Here is a 14795-nt window from a genome sequence, read left to right on the forward strand (position 1 = left end):
AGACTTTGCCTTCTCAGCCCACTGTCATGGAGAAGGGAGTCTTGGCCTGTTTCTGTCTTGAGTGAATATTGGTTTGAGGCCTCACTTCATTTCTGTTCAGTAGCCTGTTTTCTTCTATTACACACAACCACCAGTTCAGTCTCACACTCTCCCTGGGCTTGTTTCACAGGCGTTCTGTGATGCTCGTGTTAAAATGGAGTCCAGTCATCGTGATCTAAAATACCTCTTTATTGTGATTGCTGAAGGATGGACCATCGTTCTTGATGCATGGGTTGCCTTTTCTTCAGAAACTTCCTTTCCCTATGTGCCAGCAACCATAAACTTGAGAGAAAGATGGGTGTCCATTTTGGTGTTTTCAGCACCATAGTATTATTTCTCTGGAAGGAATTTCTTACCTAATCTGATAGGATGCTTGTTCCCAATATCAGAAAGACATTATTATTAGTATTCAGTGAGCTCAGGTGAGATGGTGCCATGCTTTTAGGTAGCCATTTGTGTTTTCACCACTTGTTACCTCCCCGATACCAGTGGTAGGTGTGGCACCATCAATCCTTTTTCCCTTTCAGATTTATTGTCCATGAGTATTTTGCCTGCATGTATGAAAGTGCAGCAGCACATGCATGCCTGGTGCTTCATCAGATCCCCTGGAAATAGTTACACACAGCTGTGAGCTGCCACATGGGTGCTGGGAACTGAACCTGAGTCCTCTGCCAAGAGCAGCCAGTGCTCTTACCCACTGAGACATCTCTCCATCCCCCCACCAATACTTGTCCTTCCTTATTTAGATACACTTCTTAAGCAGTTAATTACTAAATCTTAAACAGATTCAAGGAGGAAAAAAAAAAAAGTAAATTTCCAAGTGTTTACTAAATAAAATTTTTTTTTTTTTTTTGGCAGACATAAAAATACATTGATACTTTTTCTTCAGTCACTAAAAATATAGTAAACTAGAACAGATCATGAGTCCGTAAGTGAGAAACACTGAGGGGCTTTTCCTGCTGTGAGTCAGTGTCATGGGGGGTGTGTGTGTGTGTGTGTGTGTGTGTGTGTGTGTGTGTGTGTGTGTGTGTGTGTATGTGTGTATGTGTGTGTATGAGGGGCTTTTTCTGCTGTGAGTCAGTGTCATGGTGTGTGTGTGTGTGTGTGTGTATATATATATGTACATACACACACACATACATATATAGCCTTGGTTTGTTGATGGAGTTGCAAGTGTGATCCTAAGTAAAGCAAAATTTGCACAGTAAAAACTGCAGTAGACAGTGCAGTTTCGACCCTGCATGCTGTGTTTCAAATCGGAAAGTTTAGTGTGAAACTGCTTACTTGTCAGTTTGATAACTTAACCCTCAGCTGTTTTAAGACCCAGTTTCCTTTCAAGGTGAGTTTCCATGATGGTATTTGGAATGTTGGTAGCCGTGTCAGTAACATGCTAGTCACAGGTGTGCCTATCTTGAGTGCCACGACCGTCATGGAGACAGCTAGGTTGAGGAGAGCACCTCCTCTGCTGTTGAGGACACAGTTACTGCATGGGGTGAAACACTAGCAGCGAGAACATGCTGTTGTAGAAGAGATTCCTACAGGTCCTGATGCAAGCAAGGAGTTGAGATTTTTGTCTCTGGGTTGGTATTTTGATGGTGTTTGAAGGTGCTAACCAACCGCACCATCTATTTCAGGACACCTCCGCTGCCCATTACCTGGCAGCACTTTACAGCTTTCTATACGTAGGGAATTTGCCTCTGAAAATTAGTCACATATGAAGTAAAATGTCAGGATAGGAAAACCAGAGCCATGACGGCTGTATATTGCTTTACATTTTCTTCACTAAGAGGAAGCTCCTTGTAACACAATTTTAAAAACTATTATTTTTGAGTTGCTACTTCACTTTTCTGGCTGCACTGCTCTTTCAGATCTAGTCTTTCTCTTGTTTGAGGTCTTCATGTGTATGCCACAGTCTTGTAGATCGAGCAGTGCATGACACTTTCCTCTAGGGATAGGACAAAGATCATCAAAAAGTGAGTGAGCTTCCCCCTTCCAAAGCTGGTAGGTTTTCTTTGGAAATTTTCAAAGAACATTTATATACTAAGTCTAAAATAAATGACTTTCTATTTTTCTTATTTTGCTGTATAGGAGATCAAGGCTAGGGCCTTGTGAATGCTGAATAAGCATTCACTGCAGGGCTGACCTCCCAGTCCTGCTCCTTTCAAAGTAGCATAGGAATCTGTATCAGAAATAATATAATAGTTGGCGAGGCTCCTGTCTGCACATGACACTGCTGTGTTCTCATGTAGGGAGACCAGAGGTTGGGTCACTAGAGCAGGAGTGTTGCCTCCTTTGTATAATTATCTGATTCAGAGCAAAATGACTTTCAGAGATGTTAGTTTTGCTAAGGTGTCTAAATGAACTGCTACCACGCAGAGGCAGATATGCCCTACCAGAGCTTGGCACCACTGCTGCAGTATAGCTGAGATGAGAGTTGGCATCATAAACAATGTGAACAGATAACATGGAAGATCCAGTGATGATATTTTTTGACTGATGTCTCAGATCAAAAGGCAGCAGATTATGGGTTTCATGTATAATTTTATTTGGTGCCATAGTTTCATGCAGATGTCTTATGAAAAGTTAGAGGCTCCATTCTCATGTGCCGTAGTAGTTGATAGTGTAATTGGACATGACTGAATGCAGAGACAGGGAACTCCATGAGTGAGGCTTGTTTTCCAGGTCATGGTGCCCCAGTCCGTCCAGCTTAGCATCTTACACCCAACCAGACTTCAGACTTGCTCTGCAGATGACCTCCCTCCCTACCCCCTGCCCATAGGCAGTGCTAGTCCATTTTAGGTAAAGCTGTTTTCTGTTTAGATATCAGGGAGAGTTCAGTGCCTTTACTCAATACCTCAGCAGTTGAGGATACTGGACACTTGTCATTTTGATGGCATATGAAAATTACTCCTATTCCTAATCAGCTTCTATTTTCAGCTTAAATGGGTTTTGTTCTGTTTCTTGTTTTGTTTTGTTTTGGTTTTGGTTGTTGTTGTTGGGTTTTTTGTTTTTGTTTTTTTGACATCCTTCACTTTTATATTTCTGAGTGAGACTGAAATGTAGACTTCGGTGAAAACTCGAGCTGTACCTACAGAGTCCCTGTGTTCTTGAGGTTTTAGTATGACAACTCTGGTCTCCTTCCCGCTAACCTTAGGTTCCATTACTAGGATTGTCCGTATCAATTGGGGTTATTTTGTAGGGCTGCAAACGATAACACACAAGTTTGAGACTTGGGTTTGGGGCATATTTATTGAATAAACCCTGTACTGAAATCATAATTAATAAAATGCTCTTAATTCCTCTTTGAAGCTGAGATGACTGACCTGAGTGTGGCACAAAAACCAGAAAAGCTTTTGGAGCGCTGCAAGTACTGGCCTGCTTGTAAAAATGGGGATGAGTGTGTATATCATCATCCCATTTCACCTTGCAAGTGAGTAATAATATCAAATGGATATTTTGCATATTAATCTACATCCTATAACTTTTTCTTTTCCTTTGTAGAGAAGTTTCATAAGTGAACACAATACTTGATAATAACTGTAACCCACCTTAAATCTCTGTATGTGTGCATGTTTTAAAAATGGTTTGTTTGGTATGTGTGATCCTGAAATGTCTGGGTCCGTTGGGGTTCCTGTATATCACGTGTAACTATACAGTTAGTATATATTTGTTCACAGATCCCATCTGTTTTATTTAGGTTGGGAGCAAATTTAGTTATATAAGTAATGAAAAAATATTCTAGATGTGAGTTAGTTTTCCCTTACCAACTGGCTGACATAATGTAGGGAATTTTGTGAGATTATTGGTTTTTTTTTTTTTTTTTTTTTTTTTTTTTTCTTCTTCTTCTTTTTCAAGACAGGGTTTCTCTGTATAGTTTTGGTGCCTGTCCTGGATCTCACTTTGTAGACCAGGCTGGCCTTGAACTCACAGAGATCCACCTGGTTCTGCCTCCCAAGTGCTGGGATTAAAGGCGTGAGCCACCACCACCCAGCATGAGATTGTTTTTAGTTGGTGTTTTTTGTTTTGTTGGTCCCATGACTAGACTATGTCCATGTTTTGACTGTAAGTACATGTAGCATCATTACATAAGGACTGTAGGATGAATCTTTTATAGTATAGTGCCTTGCACATAAGATATGCTTACTGTTTTTGAATTTACTTAAGATTTGGGGCTGGAGAGATGGCTCAGTGGTTAAGAGCACTGGCTGTTCTTCCAGAGGACCCAGGTTTAATTCCCAGCACCTACTTGGCAGCTCACACAGCTGTCTATAATTCTAGTTCCAAGGGATCTGACACCCTTATACAGACATACATGCAGGCAAAACATCAGTGTACATAAAATAAAAATAAATATATTATTTGAAAAGTGAAATTCAGAATTACAAAGTAAGATTTGGATATTCTGTTACCTCCCTTCTATGATGTCTCGGGTTTCAACATGGTAGAGTTCCACCAGATTTGAAATACACTTGTATTCTAGTTTGGTGTTTAGTTTCATTTGAAAAAGTACTAATTGCCTCCTCACCACAGAGGATTGAAGCCAGTGCTTCATGTATACTAGGCTTTGTTCTCCACTGAACTATGTTCCTAGTCCATTATTTCTGTCTCTGTCTCTGTCTCTCTCTCTCTCTCTCTCTCTCTGTGTGTGTGTGTGTGTGTGTGTGTGTGTGTGTGTGTGAGAGAGAGAGAGAGAGAGAGAGAGAGAGAGAGAGAGAGAGAGAGAGAGAGAGAGAAAAGAAAAGAAAAGAGAAGAGAAGAGAAGAGAAGAGAAGAGAAGAGAAGAGAAGAGAAGAGAGACAGAGAGTCTGGATACCACATGTGTGCAGGTGCCTCCAGAGGTCAGAAGAGGGCATTGGAAACCCTGGAGGCTGGAGGTACAGGCAATAGACATAGCCACTCAGTGTTGGTACTGGGAACTGAACTCAGATCCTCTAGAAGAGCAGGAAGTGCTCGTAACTGCAGAGCTATCTTTCCAGCCATGTATGGTGTTTGTGAAGTCCTACAAAAAAGCTAATAACATTGAGACTGTTAAATATGAATAATAATCTTTTTGTTTTGTAGAGCCTTTCCCAATTGTAAGTTTGCTGAAAAATGTTTATTTGTGCATCCAAATTGTAAATATGATGCAAAGTGTACTAAACCAGATTGTCCCTTCACTCACATGAGTAGAAGAATTCCAGTACTGACTTCAAAACCAGGTTAGTGACTTTGTGCACTGTTGTATTTGGGTGAAAAAGTAGAAAATGTTATTTTTCTGGCTCTAAGTGAAATGAAACAACAAAAGAATAGTTTTGAAAATGATTTTAGCATTTAAAGAACAAATCTGCCCTTCTTATAAAACTCTGCAGCCGGGCGGTGGTGGCGCACGCCTTTAATCCCAGCACTCGGGAGGCAGAGCCAGGCGGATCTCTGTGAGTTCGAGGCCAGCCTGGGCTACCAAGTGAGCTCCAGGAAAGGCACAAAGCTACACAGAGAAACCCTGTCTCGAAAAAACCAAAAAAAAAAAAAAAAAAAAAAAACTCTGCCATTTCATCTTGACTGATAGATAAAAGTTGATGTTCTAAATTGAGTCTTACCTCTTTACAAATACCAGCAGACTGTATTAAAAACTGACGTTGCCACATAGATGTGACCATTCTCCATTCTGCTTCTTGTCAGTAGTCCCATCACCAGCACCATCTTCTAATGGGCAGCTCTGCCGATACTTCCCAGCTTGTAAGAAAATGGAATGTCCCTTCTACCACCCAAAAGTAAGGAATTTTACTTTCCAAAAAAGGTGTTAGTGGTAATCTCTCATTCTGAAGTTTGGGTTTCTCGTTTGTGTACATCTTACTTTTATTTATGTGTATATGTGGGTTTGTGCACATGTTAGCAGGTACCCTGCTATGATTGCTTAGATATTGTGTCAGGGGGAGGCGTATTTGTTAAGGCTTTCAGTGCCGTTACAATGGGCACAACCGCATCTGTTGGTTTAGTTACAGTGGACTGCTTAGGTTATCTCCTGTGTAGATTTACCTGTATTATCTTGCAGATCTTGTTGATGTTTGCTTCTCTCTGGTTTCTGTTTAGCACTGTAGGTTTAATACTCAGTGTACAAGACCAGACTGCACATTTTATCACCCCACTATTACTGTACCACCAAGACATGCCTTGAAATGGATTCGACCTCAAACTAGGTGAGGATTTGAGTTAGCTTTTCTAATTCTAATGTCATTTAGAATTACATCCTACTGTGTATAAGCACACAAATCTGAGGGAAATTGAATTTTTATTTCCTCCTCTGTGCTTTTAAAATTAAACAAGGATCTTGTAGCAAAACTGATTTACTACAAGAACTACATTTACCCAGTGATGACTTTGTTTAACCAACATCATCTCCAGATGAGTTTTGTTCTTGAACCTGGAGCGTGATGTAAAATAGGCAGCCACTCACCTCCACCTTCAGCCCCTCTAACTTCAGAGCATCAACAGTACAAACGTGATACCTAGGCCAGCAGAATGTCTGTGTGTATGGATCGTAATACACTGCTCAACAGTCTCAGGCCAGGGCCAGGGGCACTGCTTAGTCTATCAAGTGCTTGCCTCACAAGCTTGAGGATCTATCCGAATTGATCCCCAGAACCCATGTCAAAATGTGGGGCATGGTAGCGTGCACTTGTAATTCCAGAGATGGGAAGGCAGAGACAGGACAGATCCTTGGGGTTTGCCGGCCAGCCAGTTCAGCTCCTTGGTGAGTTCAAGGCCACTGAGAGACCCTTAATTTAACAGAGTGGTGGGTAGTGTTTGTGAAGATGACATTTGAGGTTGTCCTCTGGCCTACACATGCATGCCCACACATGTATAAACAACTAAAAGGAGTCCTAAGTCAGTTTTCTTAGACTTTAGTGATGGCAAAATACTGAAGTTTCAGAACATTTTAACATGGCCTAGAAGTTAAATTGCCTAATTTTTAAACTTTGTCTCCTTTATATACATGAATTCTTTAAAGACCAAACACCTTAACTAGAAGTTAAGTTTTGTATTTATATACAGAGCAGTTAATTAAAAAATTTTTTTGGTTTTATTTACTCAGCGAATGATGCCCTAGCCCTACCTGGCAAGAAGATCATGCAGTTTGAAAGCTTCCATCTTCTGATGAGGGAGATTCTACAGAACTTGTCACGTCTTTGAAATTTAGAATATATTGCTTTCATAATATGAATTTTATTGCCTAACTGAAGTGTCTAATTTTTCAAGTTTGTAAGTTTATTAAGTGGTTTCAGCATTTTTTTGTTTGTTTTGACTATGAAAGAGACAGTTTAAAGAGAAGCCAGAGTCTATTAAAACATTGGCGGCATGTTTGTACATTGCTGGTTAACATCATTTCTGGTATGGTGCTGCAGCTTAGGGCTATAGCGCCATGGGAAGGCCATGGTCCGCAAAGCTGAATCACTTTCCCAAAGATGATACGGTGTTTTAATACTGAGTTACAAATATTGCATCATCATTGAGGAAATAGGAGTTCCCAAAATACTGAGGCAGCTTTGAACAGCTAGTTTAAATTTTCTTCTTAATGTCTAAATGAATTTGCTTTGAAAGCATAATACAGACTCTTAGTTTAAGTGCTACTCTGGTAAAGTGGACTGAGGTCCCTTGCCTTCTGTGAACGTCAGTAGTGACATGGCCATAGAGGGTGAACATGGTTGGAATGACAAATGCAAAAACATAGGAACACTTCCTTGAAATATTTCCATTTACTATCAGCATATAATTTTAAAATAATTTTTGGGGGACTACATTATCACAAAATCATACAAAAAAATTTTACAGGTATATACAGAAAGTTTCAGAAAACAGACTTTGAACTCACAAGAGTATAAATATACATATATATTCCCATATTCTGAAAAATATTGTCAGAAATAACTCCACAGAAAATATACTTAGTTACTCCTAAAGATCGTTCTTGAAATGTAGAAGTTAAGATTTAAGTGGTATATTTTAAATGACAGAACTATATATAATTACAGAGATCGTATGGGTAAATGTCACAATAGGTTGAAACTTGGCCACTGTATTACAGAGTGTTATATGTGTGGTTTTTGAAACTGTTAAGGCAAGAAGTGTCAAATGTTTTAAATAACAGACAACTGATTTCAAAGACAATGTTTTTAAAAATTAAAGTATAAGGGGGTTAGCAAAAGGGATAATAAAAGCTCAAACATTTTCAGGACCAAATTTAAACTGTTAAGATACGAAAAGGATGGATAATAAAGTCACATCTATAAAAGTCTGTGTTTAACATTGTGGAGCCAGCCTTCTACTGCTATGGTCCTTGCCTTCCCATTGAGAGAGAAAAGCATTAGCTAATTATTCAACCCTTTCATAAGCTGGTCTTGACCATGCTAATCCCAGAGGGTAAAGATTAGAAGCAGCAAAAGAACAGAGAAGACAAGGGCTAATGTGGCTTGCTGCACAAGTTCCAGTGATTCTTCTTCTGTAAGTGCATTCCATTAAATTTAAGGCATTCATTCTAACTTTGCGTCTCAGCTGCAGAATTTTGTTGAAAATTGTGTCAGTTTCCAGAACTAGGCCTTTTAACTATCACTTTCTAAAAATATGTGTAGGTATGTTCTCTTAACTGTCCAGTAAAGACTAGGAGCAGGGAACAGGGACTTAGATGATTTAGCTTTTTCTAAGAAAAGAGCATGTGACAGACCAATTATTTTCTGTTACTGAGTAAGTAGACAGTGACTGTAAACACATTAAAGTGTCCTTTTTTTTTTAAGGTAGGGTCTCACATACTACAGGCTAGCCTCAAATGCACTATGTAGCCAAGAATGACTTTGAATTTCTGATTCTGTGCTTGTACCTGGGATTCTAGGCATGCCCCATTTGTATGTGGTGCTAGAGATAATTAAATCCAGGGCTTTACAAATCCCAGGTAAGCACTCTACCAGCTGAGCTACATGCTCCAGCCCCACATTTAAATGGTTTGTTGTTCAATCCTGTGGTTTACAGACAGGCTTACTCTGACCCTAAAACAATTTACTGGACTACTTGTTCTAAATTAAACCCCCGCAAGAAGTCACACAAAGAAAGTAATGGACATGGTTGATGATGATGCAGAGTACCAGAGTGTACTGCATGCTTTGGCATACCTTTACATAGGAAACAAGTGGGACAGCAATAACTGGTGGCAGTCTTGGGCTATAAATTCAGATAGTACAGGTACACACCATAATTCTCTGGATTTAAAAACTATAGGGCAGATTCTATACGATTTGTCACCCTTTTCGCAGTTGGTGGCTAATCAGCAAGGTGGCCATATAATAACTACTTAAAAGTCAGCCTGACCTCTGGTCTTTAGTCACAGAACTGACCACTGCCATGATAAAGACTTACCAGGTTGGCCACTTTGGGGGACAAAAATACAGTGGAAGCAGTTTTTTCTTTATGGTTTACTTGCTTAACATTAATGGACTTTTACAGAACTGAAAATTTTCAGTAACTAAAAGCTGGCAAGCTGTCCAGAGGGAAAACCTTACAACTAAATACTGTGCTTAATATTTGAAGCATTTTTCTTTTATAGGAATTCTTTAATTTATTGACTGCCATCTTATATAATATTAATGCATTCTAAAACTTGGCCTAATTTATATGGACCATTCGGCATGAGCAATGTAAGAGCTACCTTATGCTTTAAGTTTCTTGCAGTCTCTTCATCAGCCTTCAGCTTTAAAACGACCAGCTCCAGGCACTGCTTAGACAAAAGTCCTTTGATACGTGTTAATTCTGGTTTTAATATTCACAATTTTTAGCCATAGAAAACATATCAAACCAAACAACATTCCAGAAGCCTCGGGGGAGAGGCAAGGGGGGGTCTATGCTAAAAAGATAATTCACACAGTAAAATAAAAAAATGGAAATAACCAGTAGAGCATTCTCAGTGTCTACACATGTAGAAAAATAATTTTTACACAGCAGTCTACTGGATTTTCATCTTGAGGAAACTAGTGAGGCTAAACAGCGATGTCCTGGACGGTAAGTCCCAATCTTTGGCAGCATTAAAGTGGAAGGATTCTGACTGAGTTCTTCAGATGAACCTAGAGTCATTCATTTTGGAAAACAGCCTTATAGGGTGGCATACATCTAGTTTTTCTCAATTGAGTATAGTTTCTCAATACAAAACTATAAAATTTTATGCCCAGTGTTATTAGTGTATGAATTTAATGCTTTTGTTTACACAATAAACAAATGTTTATTAATTAGATCATACCTTTAAATATGCAGGATTAACTTTCAGTTAAGAGCTATTGCTATCACAGAACCTTAAAAAACTGTACATTTGGAAATGAACCTTCATTGTATCACTTTTCTATTAATGAGGCCATAATTGTGATTCAAAGTTTTATAGAGATGGCTTCGAAACACAAAGATTGACAGCTCAAAAGTGAAACTGTAGTCATCGTTTGCTGCTGACTTTGGATCTGTTCCTCAGTTCAGACTGTAAGGAGAAGTCTCCTTTGCAGAGGGGACTAAACTAATGTTTAAGAAACATTTGCCAAGAAAGCTTGTGTAAGTTCCCTTAAGAAAAACGTTTGCATTTTGAAAACTGACACTTTAGGGTGATGGTTGCTTTTTCCTTTCCTTGTACAAGGGTGAAATATTTCATTGAAGACACATTAGAAATGAGAAAATTTTCCATTTTTTTTTTTTCAAGACTGCTGTACCCTAAATCTCCTAGGCAAGTCTGTCAAAATTGCATCCTCCTTAGTAAGAGGAGGATGGCTTCTGTCAGACAACTCAGTCATTCCCTGCAGTGTAATGATCTGGCAGTGTGCAGATGATGGGTTGGTACATACAGCAAGCATTTTGAACTGTCAGTCTTCTGTTGTGTGGATGATTCTGCGCATCCCTCCCCGTCATTCTTCAGTTAGCACCACTGGACCGTGCAGAGTTTGGTTTTGGTTTTTTTGTCATGGACCTGGTCTCATGAGGTGAGATTTGTTTAGTCTTCTCAGCATCATACCAGCGGTTCAGTGAGGCATATGTACACATTTCCAGACAAACAAACTGCAATCACAAAAAAGTGACAAGGAGTTCATCACATTCTAGATTTTCAGATTTTGCCAATTTATCTTTGGTTTGGTTTGGTACAGTTAACTCTTCAGTTTGTTTATAAGAGGTTAATGGCTTTGGAGCCATTGGTTATGTTAACATCTGGTAAATGCTGGCTATGTTCATTATCGAAGCTATATAGAATTGTTTTATTAAGTCTTTACTAGTAACGAAGTATTCGTGCTCTTCCTGGACTGACAGATACTGACCTGCAGTCATCACCTCCAGCACTGACAACATGTCGATCACCACTGGTAAACCGAATATTTGTCACGTGGGGGGAGTGACCCAAGAACCTCTTGTGCTTTGCCTAAAACAGAAACAAAGCTCCCTCAGCAATGATGTATACAAAGGTTCCCATAATTTATCACAAGAGAGGTAGACCCTCGGCAATTAATGAAACGAGTTTACAGGTCTGTGTACAACAAACTGAGTCATTTGGGCAGTCCTATCTATAGGACCCTGGAAGCTTTTCTCTGAAAAATGAGGGGGTGGGGGGGTACTTAGTAATTGATTATAGGTTTGATTTTTTTAAAAGCTCATTAGAACTTATCTATGAGTTTTCAAAGACTATAGGGAAATTTTGTTTTTTGAAACAAGGTCTTACTCTGTAGACCAGGCTATCCTTGAATTCAGAAATCTGCCTCTGGAGTACTGGGATCAAAGGTGGGCATCACCATACCTGGCCTAGAAGATCTGTTTTTAATAGCTTTTATTTTGGGTGTTGAAGAAGCTTGAGGAAATAAATTTTTAACTACAGTATTTTCATATCAAGATCATTACATTTTAAATATGTGGGGGAAATATAAATCAAGATACAACTACAGTAATGCAAAAACGCTAAACTTACAAATTTTTCTGGGCACGGAAAATCGTACAATTTAACCATGCCAAAGTCATCTCCTGTCACAAGGCTGATTCCTGAATGAGATACACAGGCACAGGTGACGTCCGCTTTCTCAGCATGTCTGGACCAGATTCCCATAACTTCATCTCCCATAATACTGGAGGGGAAAAGCAAATGCACCACAGAAAGCAGACATTTTAACCATATTAAATAAAAAGAACAATTGCCTCTGCCTCCCAAGTGCTGGGTTAAAGATGTACGTCATCACACCTTGTCCTAACAGCTGTTTCATTGCTGTTGACGTTTAGGAAAATGCCATGACATATTCAAGGTCATTACACTAATTCTTTACAAGAACTTGTTGAGCCATGGAAACTGATAAAGTGTAGGACAATGTTTAATCAGTAGGAGTCCCAGAATCAACACACCATTTTTTCGAGAATTCAAGCAATATGTATTCCCTACTTTTTTTTTTTTTTTCTTTAAAGATGGTAATACTATATATCCCTAGCTAGCCTCAAGTTTGCTTGCCTTGAATCTGAATCAGTTCTCTCTGCCTCCCACATGCTAGGACAACAGGAGTTGAGCAGCCATGCCTACTCTGTTTTCCTGCTTTCTGCTCAGATGTGGCAACGTTCATGCTAGAAAAGCACTCTGCCACATTCCCAGCCCACATTTTCCAACTTTTCTAACTTCAAAAGTCACAAGTGAAATGTTTACCTAGTCCAGGTAGCCCATGTGATCCTATCAATGGCAGCATGGTCCACGAGGTGTTTTCCTGAAGGCACTTCATAGACATGCCGTTTATAGCAGCCACTAGAAACCTAGTCTCAAAACGAAGAAAAGTCCATATGTGTCGTCATGAGGATGCAGACATAGCCAAATGTGGAGAGAAGGTAATGAGATGCAGGTGAGAATAACATGCAGAATGAGCAGATACAGGGTCTAAAGCACAGCAATAAACACTAGAGGACACCATCTACTATAGTTGGAACTCCTGCTGAAAAACGAGGTTCTAAACACTTGCCACAAAATCTTTGCTGAGGTAATGGGCATGATACACAACATGTACACAAAAATAGTAAAGTTTAATTCCACGAAGAGTAGGACACAAACAAAACAGGTCAATGAGTTCAGGTAGAGTCCCCTGAGGCTTTAAATGCATTCACTAAAGACACACACAAGCAAGCACTTCATAAACTGGGTGCAGTGTTGGTGCTGTACCTGGAGATGTCGGCTATCTGCAGAGAAGTCCATTTGAATGACAAAGCTTGGGATGTCTTTGCAGTAGCTGATTCTGTTAAGGGTGGGACCCAATGTCAGGTCATAAAAGTCCACCGAGTTCTCACTAGAACCCACTGCCAAATACCGGGAATCTGGACTAAATCTGAATACATAAAATGTTAAAAAAAAAAAAAAAAGTGTTAGGTCCCATGTAATTGTTTACCTGTTTTTAAGATCAGGGACTTAGTCTAGCACCTGAAAATCAGTTTATGTTTGATATGGCTTTAAGTTACCTAGGAGACATAACTGAGCAAGCACGCAGATTGTATCTGCCTATTAACATTTAGTAAAGGTTTTTACATTTTGCTTATATATTAAATATCTTGTCTTCCAATTCTAATTTTAAAAATAACTTTTTTTTGGTTTGGTTTGGTTTTTTTGTTTTCAGACAGGTTTTCTCTATGTAGTCCTGGCTGTCCTGGAACTTGTTCTATAGACCAGGCTTAATCTCAAACTCAGAGATCTGCCTGCCTTTACCACCCGAGTGCTGTGATTAGAGGTGTTCACCACCACAACTAGCTTCAAAATAACTGTAAAAACATTCCAGAATTGCTAAATTAACATACTTTATAAGACAGAAAAAAACGATGTCTTAATATCCAAATACAGCCAAATTAGGGTGAAATGACAACTTCAAGCTGGAAGAATATTTGTTAAAAGACAAATCACGAGAAGTAGACAGGCCACGCGGCGGAGACAGACAGACGCAGGTCGGCAACCCGCGGAGGTGGACGGGACCGGTGGCAGCGGCTGACAGGGACATACAGGCCCGGTGGCAACCGGCAGAGACATACAGGCCCTGTGGCAGCCCGCAGAGGTGGATGGGTCCGGCGGCAGTGACAAGCAGGGGTAGGTAGGCCCAGTGACAAGCAGAGGTAGGTAGGCAGCCGGCAGAGACATACAGGCCCGTTGGTGGCCCGCAGAGGCAGACAGACCCCGCGGCAGCTGACAGGGACATACAGGCCCGGCGGCAGAGACAAGTGGATGCAGGTGGGCCTGTGGCGGTGGGCCACAGGGGTGGACAGGCCCGGGGACAGAGAGGGGCGGACGCAGCTTGGAGCGGGGACGCCCCTAGCCCCAGCACCTGGGGAAGAGGCTGTCTCCCTGGGTCGGAACCAGGGCGAGTCTGGGCACTCCGTCTGGGGACAACCCGGGGCCCATCTGCTGATCCTGTGAAACCCAACAACTTGGAGGTGTTGGTGAGACTACCCTGCTCAGCTGAAACCCATCTGGGAGAGGATTCAGATGCCTACAGTTTGAAGTCTGAAGAAACAAGATCAGCTGAGGAGTTGACAAATGAACAAAACGTGACCTGGGAACACAGAAGAAGGCGCTACCCAGCCACTAATCCAGATCACCAGAATCATAAGTATATAATTCACCGACTGAAATCAGCTGTCCCTGAAGAAACAGCCCAATAGCACCAATTTAACCAAGAAACCCTACTAAACCAAGACTAAAAATTAGAACAAGAGAGGTACTCTCAGACACAGACACCACCCGCACTGCACAGAGGAAAAGATGA

General features: G+C 40.4%; 2 protein-coding genes across 33 annotated transcripts in view; one reads left to right on the forward strand and one right to left on the reverse strand.

Annotated features, from left to right (window-relative positions):
- The window catches only part of Zc3h14 (zinc finger CCCH-type containing 14), a 46179-nt gene extending 37624 nt beyond the window's left edge, over window positions 1–8555 (forward strand). For 12 of the 24 annotated variants that reach the window (XM_076551185.1, XM_076551194.1, XM_076551203.1 and 9 more), the window contains 5 exons: window positions 3349–3469; window positions 5101–5237; window positions 5698–5789; window positions 6109–6215; window positions 7112–7383. In XM_076551185.1, coding sequence (XP_076407300.1) covers window positions 3349–3469; window positions 5101–5237; window positions 5698–5789; window positions 6109–6215; window positions 7112–7118 — 464 coding nt within the window. In that variant the 3' untranslated portion in view covers window positions 7119–7383. Of the gene's footprint in view, window positions 1–3348; window positions 3470–5100; window positions 5238–5697; window positions 5790–6108; window positions 6216–7111 lie in introns of all 24 variants that reach the window. The other 12 variants (XM_076551186.1, XM_076551196.1, XM_076551208.1 and 9 more) reach the window with 3 other exon arrangements.
- Eml5 (EMAP like 5) overlaps window positions 8082–14795 on the reverse strand; it is a 122317-nt gene continuing 115603 nt past the window's right edge. For 6 of the 9 annotated variants that reach the window (XM_042261024.2, XM_076551182.1, XM_076551181.1 and 3 more), the window contains 5 exons: window positions 13211–13373; window positions 12707–12810; window positions 11990–12143; window positions 11349–11449; window positions 8082–11094 (listed from right to left, as the gene is read on the reverse strand). In XM_042261024.2, the coding sequence (XP_042116958.1) occupies window positions 11058–11094; window positions 11349–11449; window positions 11990–12143; window positions 12707–12810; window positions 13211–13373 (559 nt within the window). In that variant the 3' untranslated portion in view covers window positions 8082–11057. Of the gene's footprint in view, window positions 11095–11348; window positions 11450–11989; window positions 12144–12706; window positions 12816–13210; window positions 13374–14795 lie in introns of all 9 variants that reach the window. The other 3 variants (XR_013044454.1, XR_013044456.1, XR_013044455.1) reach the window with 3 other exon arrangements.

Source organism: Peromyscus maniculatus, chromosome 14, assembly GCF_049852395.1.
Source record: "Peromyscus maniculatus bairdii isolate BWxNUB_F1_BW_parent chromosome 14, HU_Pman_BW_mat_3.1, whole genome shotgun sequence".
Taxonomy (NCBI): Eukaryota; Metazoa; Chordata; class Mammalia; order Rodentia; family Cricetidae; genus Peromyscus; species Peromyscus maniculatus.